At 51.1% G+C, this 14,763-nt stretch overlaps 1 protein-coding gene across 1 annotated transcript; it reads left to right on the top strand.

Moving 5' to 3' along the window:
* Window positions 1-215: 215 nt before the first annotated feature.
* Window positions 216-10,207, top strand: Nefh (neurofilament heavy chain). Its single transcript, NM_012607.2, is given in 5 exon segments — window positions 216-1,150; window positions 3,113-3,312; window positions 4,442-4,566; window positions 7,625-8,093; window positions 8,130-10,207. Coding segments are annotated over 5 exon segments (3,159 nt in total). The 5' UTR covers window positions 216-267; the 3' UTR covers window positions 9,612-10,207.
* Window positions 10,208-14,763: the final 4,556 nt, after the last annotated feature.

Below are 14,763 nucleotides of genomic sequence, written 5' to 3'. Positions count from 1 at the left end.
AGGCTCCACTGACGATGCGTCGATTCCCCTTCACTCCTGGGTCCCCTCCCCGCCCCGCCCCTCTCACTGCGGAGAAGCCGGTCGGCCCGGGGCCGCGGGGGAGGAGGTTGAGAGGGCGGGGCCCTTCTCCCCAGCCCCCCACTGCCGAGGGGCCGGACCGGGCCACCGCGGATATAAAAGAGCCGGCGTCCCAGAGCTGCCGCAGTGCTGCCCGCCCCGTCCCGGCCCCGCACTCCCGCTCCGCCGGCGGCCGCACCTGCTCCGGCCATGATGAGCTTCGGCGGCGCCGATGCGCTGCTGGGCGCCCCGTTCGCGCCGCTGCACGGAGGAGGCAGCCTGCACTACGCGCTGAGCCGCAAGGCAGGCGCCGGCGGCACCCGCTCCGCGGCCGGCTCCTCCAGCGGCTTCCATTCGTGGGCGCGGACGTCGGTGAGCTCCGTGTCCGCCTCGCCCAGCCGCTTCCGCGGCGCCGGCGCCGCCTCGAGCACCGACTCGCTAGACACCCTAAGCAATGGCCCAGAGGGCTGCGTGGTGGCGGCGGTGGCTGCGCGCAGCGAGAAGGAGCAGCTGCAGGCGCTCAACGACCGCTTCGCGGGCTACATCGATAAGGTGAGGCAGCTTGAGGCGCACAACCGCAGCCTGGAAGGCGAGGCGGCGGCGCTGCGGCAGCAGCAAGCCGGCCGCGCCGCCATGGGCGAGCTGTACGAGCGCGAGGTGCGCGAGATGCGCGGGGCCGTGCTGCGCCTGGGGGCGGCGCGCGGGCAGCTGCGCCTGGAGCAGGAGCACTTGCTGGAGGACATCGCGCACGTCCGCCAGCGGCTGGACGAGGAGGCCCGGCAGCGCGAGGAAGCGGAAGCGGCGGCCCGCGCCCTAGCCCGCTTCGCGCAGGAGGCGGAAGCGGCGCGCGTGGAGCTGCAGAAGAAGGCGCAGGCGCTGCAGGAAGAGTGCGGCTACCTGCGGCGCCACCACCAGGAGGAGGTGGGCGAGCTGCTCGGTCAGATTCAGGGCTGCGGTGCCGCGCAGGCGCAGGCTCAGGCCGAGGCTCGGGACGCCCTCAAGTGCGACGTGACGTCGGCGCTGCGGGAGATCCGCGCGCAGCTCGAAGGACACACGGTGCAGAGTACGCTGCAGTCAGAGGAGTGGTTCCGAGGTGCGCGGGGGCGGGGGTGGGAAGGGGTTGCCCCCTCCTGGCGGGGCAGTAAGTAGCCTGTGGGTTCACCTACGAGGACCGTAGAGGACTCCTTTCGGAAGTAACTGGACCCTCTAAGAAGTGCATGCCACCTCATAAAGTAGCGATTTTACTCAGACCCTCCCTTGGGGCGCCCCAACTCTGAATATTCCTTTAGTTGCCACCCTCCACATTATGTCGGTACTTAAACACCAGGGCCAACCCCTGTTCTCCACACACTGTTAGACGAACTTAGATTCAGGCTGGTCTCCCTCCCATCTGAAACAGAGCAAGCCCCTTCTAGACCCAGGGTATCAGGTATCCAGCAGCCGCTTGCTGTGCCAACTTTGCCCATCCTTTCTTGCACTCTGCGCAGTGGGTAGAACAGAAGTCTTCTGCTGATGCCTACCAGGCTTCGTCTCACTGCTTGCTCAACGTATAACTTCTCACATTTTAGTACTCTGCTGTGTAAAGTGAATGGCTTTCACTTTACACAGCAGCCAGGGTGGAACCAGCATGGCTGCAAATGGATGAGGCAGCCTTTGTGTTATTTGATATCCCTTTCTTCTTTCCCAAAACTTACGTGGGTTCTGAGTCAGCTTGACTGCAGTTGCCCTGAAACCCTGCCCAGTAACTGCAGGGTGACCTTGACCAACACTGGCCTTTCTCATTCTCATTTCTTTTGGGATTGGGGCATAGAGTAACTGGGCTTCTTAGTATCGGCTGCAGCATCGTCCCGGAAGTCATCCATAAACCCACGCGTTGTTCTGGAAGCAAGTGCAGAACATCTGCACTTTCCAAAGATGTCTGTGATCTATAGTAGCTGAGAATCCGCACTGGAGTGGTTTTTTAAGTGCTTACTAACAGGAAAGCCAGGAAGGCCGAGATTTGGACAGCTGGCTGGAATTTCCCTTTTCATGTTACACGCCTTTGCAGTGGCAGCGCCCTTCCCCCATCTCTGCGGCAAGGCTCCTCCCAGAGGGGACCTCTTCTCTTCTTTTAGGTTTGCCCTTCACCCAGGCAGAGCATGCCAGCATGCCAGGATGTGCGTCCCCACCAGCTGGCCGCTTTCTTTCCACCAGGACTCAGCTCTTGGATGTAGGATGTCCGCTTTCTGGAGATTAAGACCAATTTCTAATTTCCAGTGGCCTGGACAAGACCTGAGAACCAGGTGCCAGTTGGTGGCAGAGGCTGCATTGGCTCTGGGCCTGCTGTGCTAGACAAGAAAGTCAGAAGAGGCAGGGACTGAGGGCTGGTACCCGGGCCTTGTGCTCTCCCATGACCTTGGGCTCTGCAGAAATCTGCAATGAAGTTACGTTGGCTACGATGTAACAGATTGCTCCTGGGGAGCTCATACCTGGAGCTGTCACAGGAATATTAATGTCTGCAAGCCTGCAGACCGCAGCTCAGCATTAGGCCTCACACTAGTCTGAGCCCCTCCGTGCAGTGTGCTAGCCCTTCCTTAAGGAGCTCTGCCAGGCACTGGAATCAAATGGGGGCTTCCTGTCTCCTGAGGGGTTTAATGGATCAAGTCTAGGGAGTCACAGTCTGTTTAGTGAAGCCAGATAGACTAAATTTTTTTAAAGATTTATTATATATGAGTACACTGTACCTATCTTTAGACACACCAGAAGAGGGCATCAGATCTCATGACAGATGGTTGTGAGCCACCATGTGGTTGCTGGGAATTGAACTCAGGACCTCAGGAAGAACAGTCAGTGCTCTTAACCACTGAGCCATCCCTCCAGCCCCAGCTAGATTAAATTTGAATCCTGCCACTCACTAGCAGGGTGGCTTTGGGTAATAACTACTTGACCGTTATAGGAAAGGGTGGAGTAAACATCCTGGCACCCAATAGGTCTTCAACCTATACGTGCCACTTTTCAGATTGCAGCCCACGTTCCTACGTTGCTAACCCTGTGTCCTGACTCCTCCCCTGCTCAGTGAGATTGGACCGACTCTCAGAGGCAGCCAAAGTGAACACGGATGCTATGCGCTCTGCCCAAGAGGAGATAACTGAGTACCGGCGGCAGCTGCAGGCCAGGACCACAGAGTTGGAGGCACTGAAAAGCACCAAGGAGTCACTGGAGAGGCAGCGCTCTGAGCTGGAGGACCGTCATCAGGTAGACATGGCCTCCTACCAGGTGAGCAGAGGGGAGGGTAACTTCCTTCCTTCCTTCCAGCAGGATCATGGTCTCTGAGTCTGGAGAGTTCTCTGACTACCTGAACCAAAAATCCCTCCCTGGAGCGAAAGGGAGAAAAACAGCAAAGACTTGCTTTGCAGAGCTGTGAGAGATTTAGAATGTCCAGCAACCTTGGGGATGTAGCTCAGGGGTAGAGCACATGCGGTTCTGGGCTCCGTCATAGCACCTAACAAAGAATTTACCACTTACGTATAAATGCTCAGCCAAATCTTGGTTAGCGTAGGCATTCTAGTCACCAGTGTCCGTGGGTGTGGCCCGGGCACAGCTTGAGAAGGCATCTTCAGTCAAAAACAGTCTGGGGAGGAAAGTGTCACTTTCCTAGAACCTGATAATGCGGTAAGTACGGACACACCGGAAGCAGAAACGTTAAGGAGTAACTAAAGGGTCTTTGAGATGGTTCCCTTTAAGGCGGTGCTTCTCAGCCTTCCTGGTGCTGCCACTCTTTCATACAGATTCTTGCGCTGTGGTGACCCCCCCCCAAGCCATAAAATTATTTTTCTTGCTATTTCATAACCACAATTATTCTAGTTATGAATCACAATGTTAAAAAAAATTTTTTTTTTTTGGAGAAAGAGGTTTGCAAAAACCTGGCGAACAGGTTGACAATTGCTGCTTTAAGCAGTGCTCCAGCGAAAACAAGTTTCATCTGTGCATAGTACACTTCTGGGTGTCCTCTGTCTCGACAGGTAATCCAATAGCAGGCATTTGCCAAGGGTTGACACTCACGGGCGCTTTTGGAAAGAGCAGAAGACAAAGTAGCTAGGACTACTCTCGCCCCAGCTGTGGAGCGGACCACCCTGCTACGTCTCATCCCTCAGGGAACATTTTCCAAGACATCTGTAAAAATTCTCCCATCATTCTGACTGAGCCAGTATCTGTTGGATTTCATTCCAGATCTTTCCTCAGCCTGAGACTTTTGCTCCAGACTTTTCCATGACCGTACATGAGCACATTAAGATTTTGACAGGGTGGGGCTTTGGCCGCAGCCAGGTGGCTGAGCAGGGTAGCACCAGCTTCCCTGGAACTGAGGGCCAGGCCCTGGGTGACTTTCCTCATCTGTCATCCCCAGGATGCAATTCAGCAGCTGGACAATGAGCTGAGAAACACCAAATGGGAGATGGCCGCGCAGCTCCGAGAGTACCAGGACCTGCTCAACGTCAAGATGGCCCTGGATATTGAGATCGCTGCTTACAGGTGAGATGGCCCAGGCGCCTTGAGGCAGTGTGGAGCCCTGAGCTCCCATAAAGCACTCAGCCTTCAGTTGCAGGCTGTGTTCGGGTAGCTGCCTATGTTTTAGAGACTGAAGTTTTTTGGGGTTTTATTTTGTTATTATTTTTTAAATAGATCTTATTATGTAGCCCTCTCAGGCCTTGAGCTCACAATGTAGACCATGTGAGATGGTCTCTAGATCATGGAGAGCCACCTACCTCTGCTTCCCAAGTACTGGGATTGAAGGTGTGTGTCACCATAATGTAGCTAAAGTATTTCTGTTTATTCTGTTTGTGTCTGTGCACGCACGCGTGCGCATGCTCATGCACACACACGGGCCAGAGGACAACTTTGTAGTCTCTCCTCCCACCTTTACATGGGCTCTGAGGGCTGTGCAGAAATCATCTTACCCACCTAGCCATATTACCAGCCAAAAGTATTTCAGTTGTGAGCCTTAACCCCTTTTTATCTTTTAATGATGTATGATCAGCAAGATGGCTCAGTGGGTAAAGGCACTTGCTACATAAGTCTGAGGGCCCAAGTTGGATCCCCAGACTCTACCGTAGAGGGAGAACTTTGATTCCTGAAAGTTGTCCATAACGTCTCTTATGCATTGTGGCACACGTGCACCCACACCCATGCATGCTCACAGTAAAATAAGAAAAAAAGTCTGTATCTTAAATTGGCCATTTAACGGTCTTAAAGGAGCATGTCGGGGTTGGGGATTTAGCTCAGCGGTAGAGCGCTTGCCTAGCAAGCGCAAGGCCCTGGGTTTGGTCCCCAGCTCCGAAAAAAAGAAAAAAAAAAAAAAAAGGAGCATGTCAGTGGTTTCAATACATTTGCATATATTTGCATACATAACACTCCTCTCCCTCCATCCCAAATTCAAGCCGCAAACTCCTTATAGGACCCTCATCATCCCTGCCCCAGCCCCCCACACTGTTTTACTTTGAGAGAGGCAGAAATCTTGAAGCTGATTTACTTTTAGCTGCGTTTTATTTGCGTGTGTGTGTGTGTGTGTGTGTGTGTGTGTGTGTGTGTGTGTAACCTCATGCACACACATATGGAGGTCAGAGGTCAGTCTTGAGGGTTGACTTTCTGTTTCCATCAGGTGGTTCCTGAGAATCAAACTTACCAAGTCCTTAGGCTTGATGGTCAGTGTGTTTACCCACTCAGCTACCTCATTGACTCAGGAGTGACTCGTTATCTTTCTGATGGTGACTTACAGTTTAAAGACCCTTCTGTACCCCAAACTCAGCTAGTCAGAGACTTGCTTTGGAGGAAGAGAGGTGTTTAAACAGTCAGACACTATTACAGCCCCACCCTTTGGAAGTTCTTAGCTTGCTGGGCCTTCTTTCCTTGCAAAAGTGAGTGGAGACAACAGAAACAACTCAGCCAGTCCTGTTTACAAGGTAGTCCAGCTGACACGGGTTCTGCTCGTGCTCACGGAATGGTAGCCATGGGAAGACCATGAGAGAGACGTCACAGCCTAGCAGGGCTGATCTCCCGAAGGCCTCTTCTGATTGGTGATCCTTGGCTCTCCACCTCCTGGCTCTACTCTGATCTTGCTACTCGGTGTGGTGCAGTAGCCAAGATTCAGAGTGATCCTAGAGTCAGAAAGACGGGCCCTGCCCCAGGCTATAGACCTGTAGTGTAGAGCTGGAGAGATGGCTCAGCCATTAAAGGTTAGGCTCACAGCCTAAAATATAAGATCTGTAGTTTAACAAGACCCAGGGTAATTTGTAAGCTGATAATTTTGGAAAACACTGTTCTAGGGGAAGCCCCTATGCTTCCACCAAGCAGCCATTCCATTCCCCACCAGGCCCTTAGTATTCATTCTCTCTCAGAAGCAGCCATCTGAGGTAAGGACTCTGGTGGTCAGACTTTTACCATGAAGAAATGCAAGACTTAAGAGTCCGGGTAACTTGGATAAGGTCACCATCTAGTGAGTAGCTAAGAGAGAGGAGAAATTCCAAAGAATGGCTACCAAAGGAGACAGGACATCTAAATGGCAATTAGGAAACCTCTCGGCCCAAATGCGTAAGTGTGGGCTTCATTCTTCCCTTCCGTCATGGGAGGGGCTTATTTTTTATGTTATTGTGTGTGTATGTGCATGTTCGTGTGTACAGTGTGCATGTAGAGGTTATGTACAATGTTCAGGAGTCATTTTCTCTCTCTCTCTCTCTCTCTCTCTCTCTCTCTCTCTCTCTCTCTCTCTCAACGCAGGGACTCATGCATACTGGACCAGCAATATACCACCCAGCTATAATCCTAGACCTACAACTTTCTCTTGAATTAGGTCTTTCTCCCGGGGGGTTGGGGGATAAGGTTGTTTGAGATAGGGTTTCTCTGTGTAGTCCTAGTTGTCCTGGAACTTTCTTTGTAGACCAGGCTGGCCTCAAACTTACAGAGGACCACCTGCTTCTGCCTCCAGAGTGCTGGGATTAAAGGCGCGGGCCACCATGCCTATCTTGAATTAGGTGTTAGCTGAGAGACAATAGGTATAGGTTGCGTCGACTCAGGGGATTTCTACTGAGGACCATTCTTTTTTTTTTTTTTCCCCCCCGGAGCTGGGGACTGAACCCAGGGCCTTGTGCTTCCTAGGCAAGCGCTCTACCACTGAGCTAAATCCCCAACCCCAGGACCATTCTTTAGGAGAAGTTTTCTCCCATAAGTACCAGTGCAGCTCCCCATGAGGGCCAGACTTTGTAAGTGGCCACCGGGACACTTGGCGAAGTAACTTCCTCCATTCTCAAAGTGCTTCCTGCCAAGGCTGTGACTCAGGGCAGAGTATGTGCTACCATGACTCCATCCCCAGCATAATAAAAAATAAGTAAGTTCCAAATGTCTACTGGTAGTGGAAATGAAAAAAGAGAGAGCGATAGAGAAGAAGAGAAGAGAGCAAGGGAGAGAGAGGGGGATTTCTTCCATTGATTTATACCCTTCATTCGCCAAACCCTGTCCCTGAATGCACTGGGGCTTCAGGAAGCCAACCAAGGTTCCAGCTCTGAGTTGACAGTGTTTCCCGTTATCCATTTCACAGAAAACTCCTGGAAGGCGAAGAGTGTCGGATTGGCTTTGGACCCAGTCCCTTCTCTCTTACTGAGGGACTCCCAAAAATTCCCTCCATGTCCACTCACATAAAAGTCAAAAGCGAAGAGAAGATAAAAGTAGTAGAAAAATCGGAGAAGGAAACCGTCATTGTAGAGGAACAGACAGAAGAGATCCAGGTGACAGAAGAAGTGACAGAAGAGGAGGACAAAGAGGCCCAAGGGGAGGAAGAAGAAGAGGCAGAAGAGGGAGGAGAAGAAGCAGCAACTACGTCTCCCCCTGCAGAAGAGGCTGCATCTCCAGAAAAGGAAACCAAGTCTCCTGTGAAAGAAGAGGCCAAGTCCCCAGCTGAGGCCAAGTCCCCAGCTGAGGCCAAGTCACCAGCTGAGGCCAAGTCCCCAGCTGAGGCCAAGTCACCAGCTGAGGCCAAGTCCCCAGCTGAGGTCAAATCTCCAGCTGTGGCCAAGTCCCCAGCTGAAGTCAAATCTCCAGCTGAGGTCAAATCTCCAGCTGAGGCCAAGTCACCAGCTGAGGCCAAGTCACCAGCTGAGGTCAAATCTCCAGCTACAGTGAAGTCTCCAGGTGAGGCCAAGTCCCCAGCTGAGGCCAAGTCACCAGCTGAGGCCAAGTCTCCAGCTTCAGTGAAGTCCCCAGGTGAGGCCAAGTCACCAGCTGAGGCCAAGTCACCAGCTGAGGTCAAATCTCCAGCTACAGTGAAGTCCCCAGTTGAGGCCAAGTCACCAGCTGAGGTCAAATCTCCAGTTACAGTGAAGTCCCCAGCTGAGGCCAAGTCACCAGTTGAGGTCAAATCTCCAGCTTCGGTGAAGTCCCCAAGTGAAGCCAAGTCACCAGCTGGAGCCAAGTCACCAGCTGAGGCCAAGTCACCAGTTGTGGCCAAATCACCAGCTGAGGCCAAGTCACCAGCTGAGGCCAAGCCTCCAGCTGAGGCCAAGTCACCAGCTGAGGCCAAGTCTCCAGCTGAGGCCAAGTCTCCAGCTGAGGCCAAGTCACCAGCTGAGGCCAAGTCACCTGTTGAGGTAAAATCTCCAGAGAAGGCCAAGAGCCCCGTGAAGGAAGGTGCAAAATCCCTAGCTGAGGCCAAGTCCCCTGAGAAGGCCAAGTCCCCTGTGAAGGAAGAGATCAAGCCTCCAGCTGAGGTGAAATCCCCCGAGAAGGCCAAGAGCCCCATGAAGGAGGAGGCCAAGTCTCCTGAGAAGGCCAAGACTCTGGATGTGAAGTCTCCAGAAGCCAAGACTCCAGCGAAGGAGGAAGCAAAGCGCCCCGCAGACATCAGATCCCCTGAGCAGGTCAAAAGTCCTGCCAAGGAGGAGGCCAAGTCCCCCGAGAAGGAAGAGACCAGGACTGAAAAGGTGGCTCCCAAGAAGGAAGAGGTGAAGTCCCCTGTGGAGGAGGTAAAAGCCAAAGAACCCCCAAAGAAGGTGGAGGAGGAGAAGACACCAGCCACACCAAAGACAGAGGTGAAGGAGAGCAAGAAAGATGAAGCTCCCAAGGAGGCCCAGAAGCCCAAGGCGGAGGAGAAGGAGCCTCTCACAGAAAAGCCCAAGGACTCTCCGGGGGAAGCCAAGAAGGAAGAGGCTAAAGAGAAGAAGGCGGCGGCCCCAGAGGAGGAGACGCCCGCCAAGTTGGGCGTGAAGGAAGAGGCTAAACCCAAAGAGAAGGCAGAAGACGCCAAGGCCAAAGAACCTAGCAAACCCTCAGAGAAGGAGAAACCGAAGAAGGAGGAGGTGCCGGCAGCACCAGAGAAGAAAGACACCAAGGAGGAGAAGACTACGGAGTCCAAGAAGCCTGAGGAGAAACCCAAAATGGAGGCCAAGGCCAAGGAGGAGGACAAGGGCCTTCCCCAAGAGCCTAGCAAACCCAAGACAGAAAAGGCTGAAAAGTCCTCTAGCACAGACCAAAAAGACAGCCAGCCCTCAGAGAAGGCCCCAGAGGACAAGGCTGCCAAGGGAGACAAGTAAGAGGACGAGAGGGACACCCAGAATAGCCAAAGAAACTCAGGACGGCCCCGGTACTCAAGGGTTGGTGTAATAAAGTTTATTTCTTCCTTTCCCTCCGTAAGAAGAAACACCACTTAGATGGCGGGCCCGCCCTCACCAAACAGGAATTTCTATTAGGATTAAGTTAGCAAGAGAAGATAACCCTGAGCCCTGCCTCCCCAACACCGAAAGCCCTCCCCAGGTGATGGACAATTATGATAGCTTATCGTAGCCGAACGTGATGTATTGCTGAACGCTCCACGTAAAACGCGTGACTAAAAACTGCCCCCCCTCCTTTCCAAGTAAGTGCATTTACTTCCCGTATGTCCTACCGACAGGTGACCGCAGTAATGAATGAGCAGTTAGAAATGCATTATGCTTGAAATGTTGTAACCTATTCCCGAATGCCTTCTTGTTTTCCAAAGGAGCGGTCAGGCCCTTGCCCGGTACACGCTCCTGGAAGAGCTGCAGCAGGTGAGGCAGGGCGCTGGCCGCTGAACCAGGCCAGGGTGTGCTGTCCACTGAAGTCCACTTTCGATTGCTTCCGTGCAATAAAACCAAGTGCTTCTGAAATACAATTGTGGCTGTCGTTATTTCTTCCCTCCCTCTGGGATGGCTAGAGGCCGGGACAAGAGGTCTAGACATCACACCAGATCTGTGGTGGTGGCCTCGGTATGGTCTCTGGACCTTCATCAACATCACCTGAGATCCTTATAAACCCACAGACTCCCGGCTGCACGACGTTGACATCACAGTCTGAGGGAGGTATGGGGAAAGTACACACTTGGCCAAATCCCAGTTTACCCTAATGAACACCGAAGCTGAGACACTGGGAACAGTGAGCCCCGGGAGGATGTCGAATGGTCCATGGACTCTGCATGTTAGATGCGAAGTACCTATGCCTCAGGGGCCACGTGTGGATAATTCATCTGTGTGAGGCAGTGACAACTTTTCAACAGTCACCTAATTTACACTCGGTGTGCTTCTCTGGGTGTAGATTCTTTTCTTCAGTACTCGTCCCGCTGCTGCCCCTTTTTGCATTTTTATTTTGAGACAGTGTCTTGCTTAAATACGCAGGGTGGCTTTGAACTCATATTCCTGCTCTGCCACCCAAGTATCTGGAGTGACTGTGCCTGGCTCTGGAAGTAATTGTGAAAGCTATGTGGTCCTCTTGCCGGTTTCCATGGCACCCCGACTGTTGAGTCCTGTGTGGTGGGGCTGCCACGGCCCATTCTGTGTGCTCTTGCCTCTCTGCTCCAACCCCCACTGACGGCTCTCAGCTATCCTGTCTAATTTTCCTGCTTCTGGTCACTCAGAGGACTGGAAGATGCTCTTTTCTGGGATTTTAAACTTGGGACCAGAGTGGTTGGTAGGGAGATTCCAATCAGGAGCTGTGGGCAACCATGTTTCCAGACCTGTGGTAAGATAGTTTGAGACAGGGTGAGATAAATAGGAACGAGATCCCTAGAGACCCATGGTGGACTTCCTGATGACCCAACCCAACACTTTTGGCCAGCCCTCAAAGTGATAAATCCCATTCCTTACCAAACTCTTTGGGTTCCAACACTGCTTTACAGCCAGGAGAGTTCTGACTAATGCAATGGCTGAAGGGGGAGTTTTGGCCGAGCCGTGGTGGTGCACACCTTTAATCCCAGAACTCGGGAGGCAGAGGTAGGTGGGTCTCTTGGTTTGAGGCCAGCCCAGTGTATAGAGAAGTTCCAGGACAGCCAGAGATACACAGAAAAACCCTGTCTCAAACAAAGAAAGGAAGGGGGTTGGGGAGATGGCTCAGTGGTTAGAGCACTGACTGCTCTTCCAGAGGTCCTGAGTTCAATTCCCAGCAACCACATGGTGGCTCACAACCATCTGTGATGGGATCCGATGCCCTCTTCTGGTGTGTCTGAAGACAGCTACAGTGTACTCATATACATAAAATAAATAAGTCTTTAAAAAATCTGAACAGGGGTTGGGGATTTAGCTCAGTGGTAGAGCGCTTGCCTAGGAAGCGCAAGGCCCTGGGTTCGGTCCCCAGCTCCAAAAAAAAAGAACCAAAAAAAAAAAAAAATCTGAACAGAGATATAGTTTTGTTTGTCTTTTGTTGTTTTGTAAGATAGGCTCTCACCAGTAACCCAAGTTGGCCTGGAACTTGCTATGAAAACCAGGTTGACCTTGAACTCAAAGAGATCTATTGCCTCTGCCTCCTGAGTGCTGAGGCTAAAGGGGTATGCCACCACATCTGGCTGAATAGAGAAGCTAAAAAAAAAAAAATTATAATAGCATTAAAAGACCCACTTGTGGGCTGGAGAGATGGCTCAGCAGTTAAAAGCGCTGCCTGCTCTTCCAGAGGATCTGAGTTCAATTCCCAGCAATCACATGGTGGCTCACAAATATCTGTAATGGGGATCCGATGCTCTCTTTGGTTGTGTCTAAAAATAGCGACAGTGTACTCACATACATCAAATAAATAAATAAATCTTTAAAAAAGATCCACTCGCAGAGGTAAGTAGACCAATGCATGAGGCCAGTCCGGTCTACACAGTAAGTTTCATTCCCAAAAAAGAAAATCGGTATAAATTGAAAGACACCCCACATTTGTGGATAGCAGTACTGTCCTTGTTAATTTCGTTCTCTTTTTTTTTTTTTTTTTGGTTCTTTTTTTTTTTTTTCGGAGCTGGGGACCAAACCCAGGGCCTTGCGCTTCCTAGGTAAGCGCTCTACCACTGAGCTAAATCCCCAGCCCTAATTTTGTTCTCTTAAGACAGGGTCTCGCATAGCGCAGTTTGGCCTCAAACACACTACGTTTACAAAACTGAATCCTGCTTCTCCGGCCTCCATTCCCCAAGTGCTGGGATTTCAGTGTGAACCAACACCCCCTGCTCTTACTTTGTTTAAATGGCAACACTACCAAGGGCGGTTTACAGAGTCACTACAATCCCTGTCAGAATTCTCATGCCCAGGCTAGCAGATGAAGTCACTCACAGCCAAGCCCGATGACCCAAGTGACCCAGGAACCACAAGGTGAAAGGAAAGGACCAACTCTCTGAAGTTGTTCTCCACATAGGGACTGAACCACCAATCAAAGAGCACACAGGGGCTGGACCAAGGCCCCCTTCACATCTGTAGCAGATGTGCAGCTTGGTCTTGTGGGTTCCCTAACAACTGGAGCAGAGGCTGTCTCTGACTCTCTTAACTGCCACTGAACAAGGGATGTGGAACAGGCGATCAGGATGAAAAGTGAATAAATAAATTAATTAATGAAAAACATGGGTTTTTTTTCTTCTTTTTTTCGGAGGTGGGGACCGAACCCAGGAAAAACATGTCTTAAGTTAAATAAAAGCTGTTCTCCTACTTACACACATATAAACACACACACACCTACATATAAACACACACTCATGCATACACATACGTGCACACAAACAAATTCAACAATAGTAATTAAAATTTTTATTGCTAAACATTTTTAATTTTTCATAAATGGGAAAACGGATTCGCAAACTGACATGGGACTGCGCAGGCTCCCAAGTTACCAAATAATGGAAAAGAGCAAAACTGGACCACTCATAGCTGTCCTGATCTTCTGAAAACACTTCACACAGTCACAATAATAAAAATGTACAGGCAGACGCACCAATGGAGCCCAAAGTCCAGCGATAAACCCTTAACATCATTGCTCGATTCATTTGTCTGCTTTGACTCTGTCAGGGTCTTGCTACGAATCCCTGGCTTTCTTAGTGCTTGCCCAGGCTGGCCTTGAACTCTCAGCAATCCTCCTGCTTCAGCCTCACGAGTCTAGAATTGCAGACATGCACTACCATACCAGGGAAGTCAATTGATTTTTGTCAAGATTACCAAGATGATTCCACAGGGAAAATAATAGCACATTATAGTTTATTTCTTCTGGTTTCTGGGACAATTGTAAAATCATATGTAGAAAAAGAAGGTGGATCTCTACCTCACATCATATACCAAGTCTTATTGGGTCAGACACAAATATATGAACTAAACTCATAAGAGCAGCCAGCAACATTATGGTTCTGCAGGTAAAGGGACCTGGTGCTAAGCTGGACAACCTGACTTTGATCCCTGGGACCCACGTGGCAGAAGCCCTGGGTGAGGGCCCTGTAGTTGTCCCCTGACCTATACAGACTTGAACTGTGCAAGTGGGGACCCCCCCCCCCCCCAAGCACAGAAACAACTTAGCACACAAGCTATCACATGTCTGTCACAGGAGTTGTTCTAGGGGCCTCTGGTGGCTTTTTTCTCTGTAGCTTCCAGTCCTTGTAGAGAATTACATCTTTCCAGTTTGGGAACAGCATCTCCTACTCTCAGACTATGGGATGAACTGAATAATGGTCCCCAGAGATATTAAGGACCACATCGCCAGAACCTGAGCCAGTTTCCTCTACTGTAAAGACGAAGGGAGCATAGCTGGGTGTAGTGTACAGTATACCGTAGTCCCAGCAGACAAAGGCAGGGGAGTGTCTGGTTCAAGGCCAGTAGGACCTACATTTTGAGACTTCTCAACCCACCCCATCCATGCCAAAAAGGGAATCCACGAATCTTGGCAGCGGCTGCAATTAAGTAGGTCAGAAATGCGAGATTAAGATTGGTCCAGCGCCTCACCTAAAGAAAAGGCTTAATGTCTGCTCTGGTCGGAGGCTGTTGAACACATAAGGTGCACAGACAGGGATGGAGTTCCTGTGGAGTACGGCAACTGCGCCGTTCTCGGGAGAGGGATTTGTTTCATCAGCATGCTCAGTGAGATGCTCAGTGAACGCCCTTAAAACAACCCGGATCCTTTAGATCGTAGAGAAAACAGCAAAGTGCAGGCTGTGAAGAAAGTGAGGGAGAAGCTAGGTGTGGCAGTGAACACCTGCGATCACAGAATTTAGGAGGTGGAGGTGGGGGCGTTGGGAGTTCGGGGTCACCCTCAACTATAGCAAGCAGATAGACCAAGAATAGAGAGGCTGGTTTTTAGGAAGACAAACACGGGGCCCTGGCTAGATTTTTACGTCAACTTGACATGGGCTCGAGGGGGGAACTTCAATTGAGAAAATGCCTCCAGAATATTGGGCTATAAACAGGAAAGCGTGAAAGGTGTTTTCTTTTTCTTTTTCTTTTTTTTTTTTTT

The sequence above is a fragment of the Rattus norvegicus genome, chromosome 14, assembly GCF_021556685.1.
Source record: "Rattus norvegicus strain SHRSP/BbbUtx chromosome 14, alternate assembly SHRSP_T2T, whole genome shotgun sequence".
Lineage (NCBI taxonomy): Eukaryota > Metazoa > Chordata > Mammalia > Rodentia > Muridae > Rattus > Rattus norvegicus.
The sequence above is the reverse complement of the archived record's forward strand: the minus strand, read 5'-3'. Positions and strand labels throughout refer to the sequence as shown.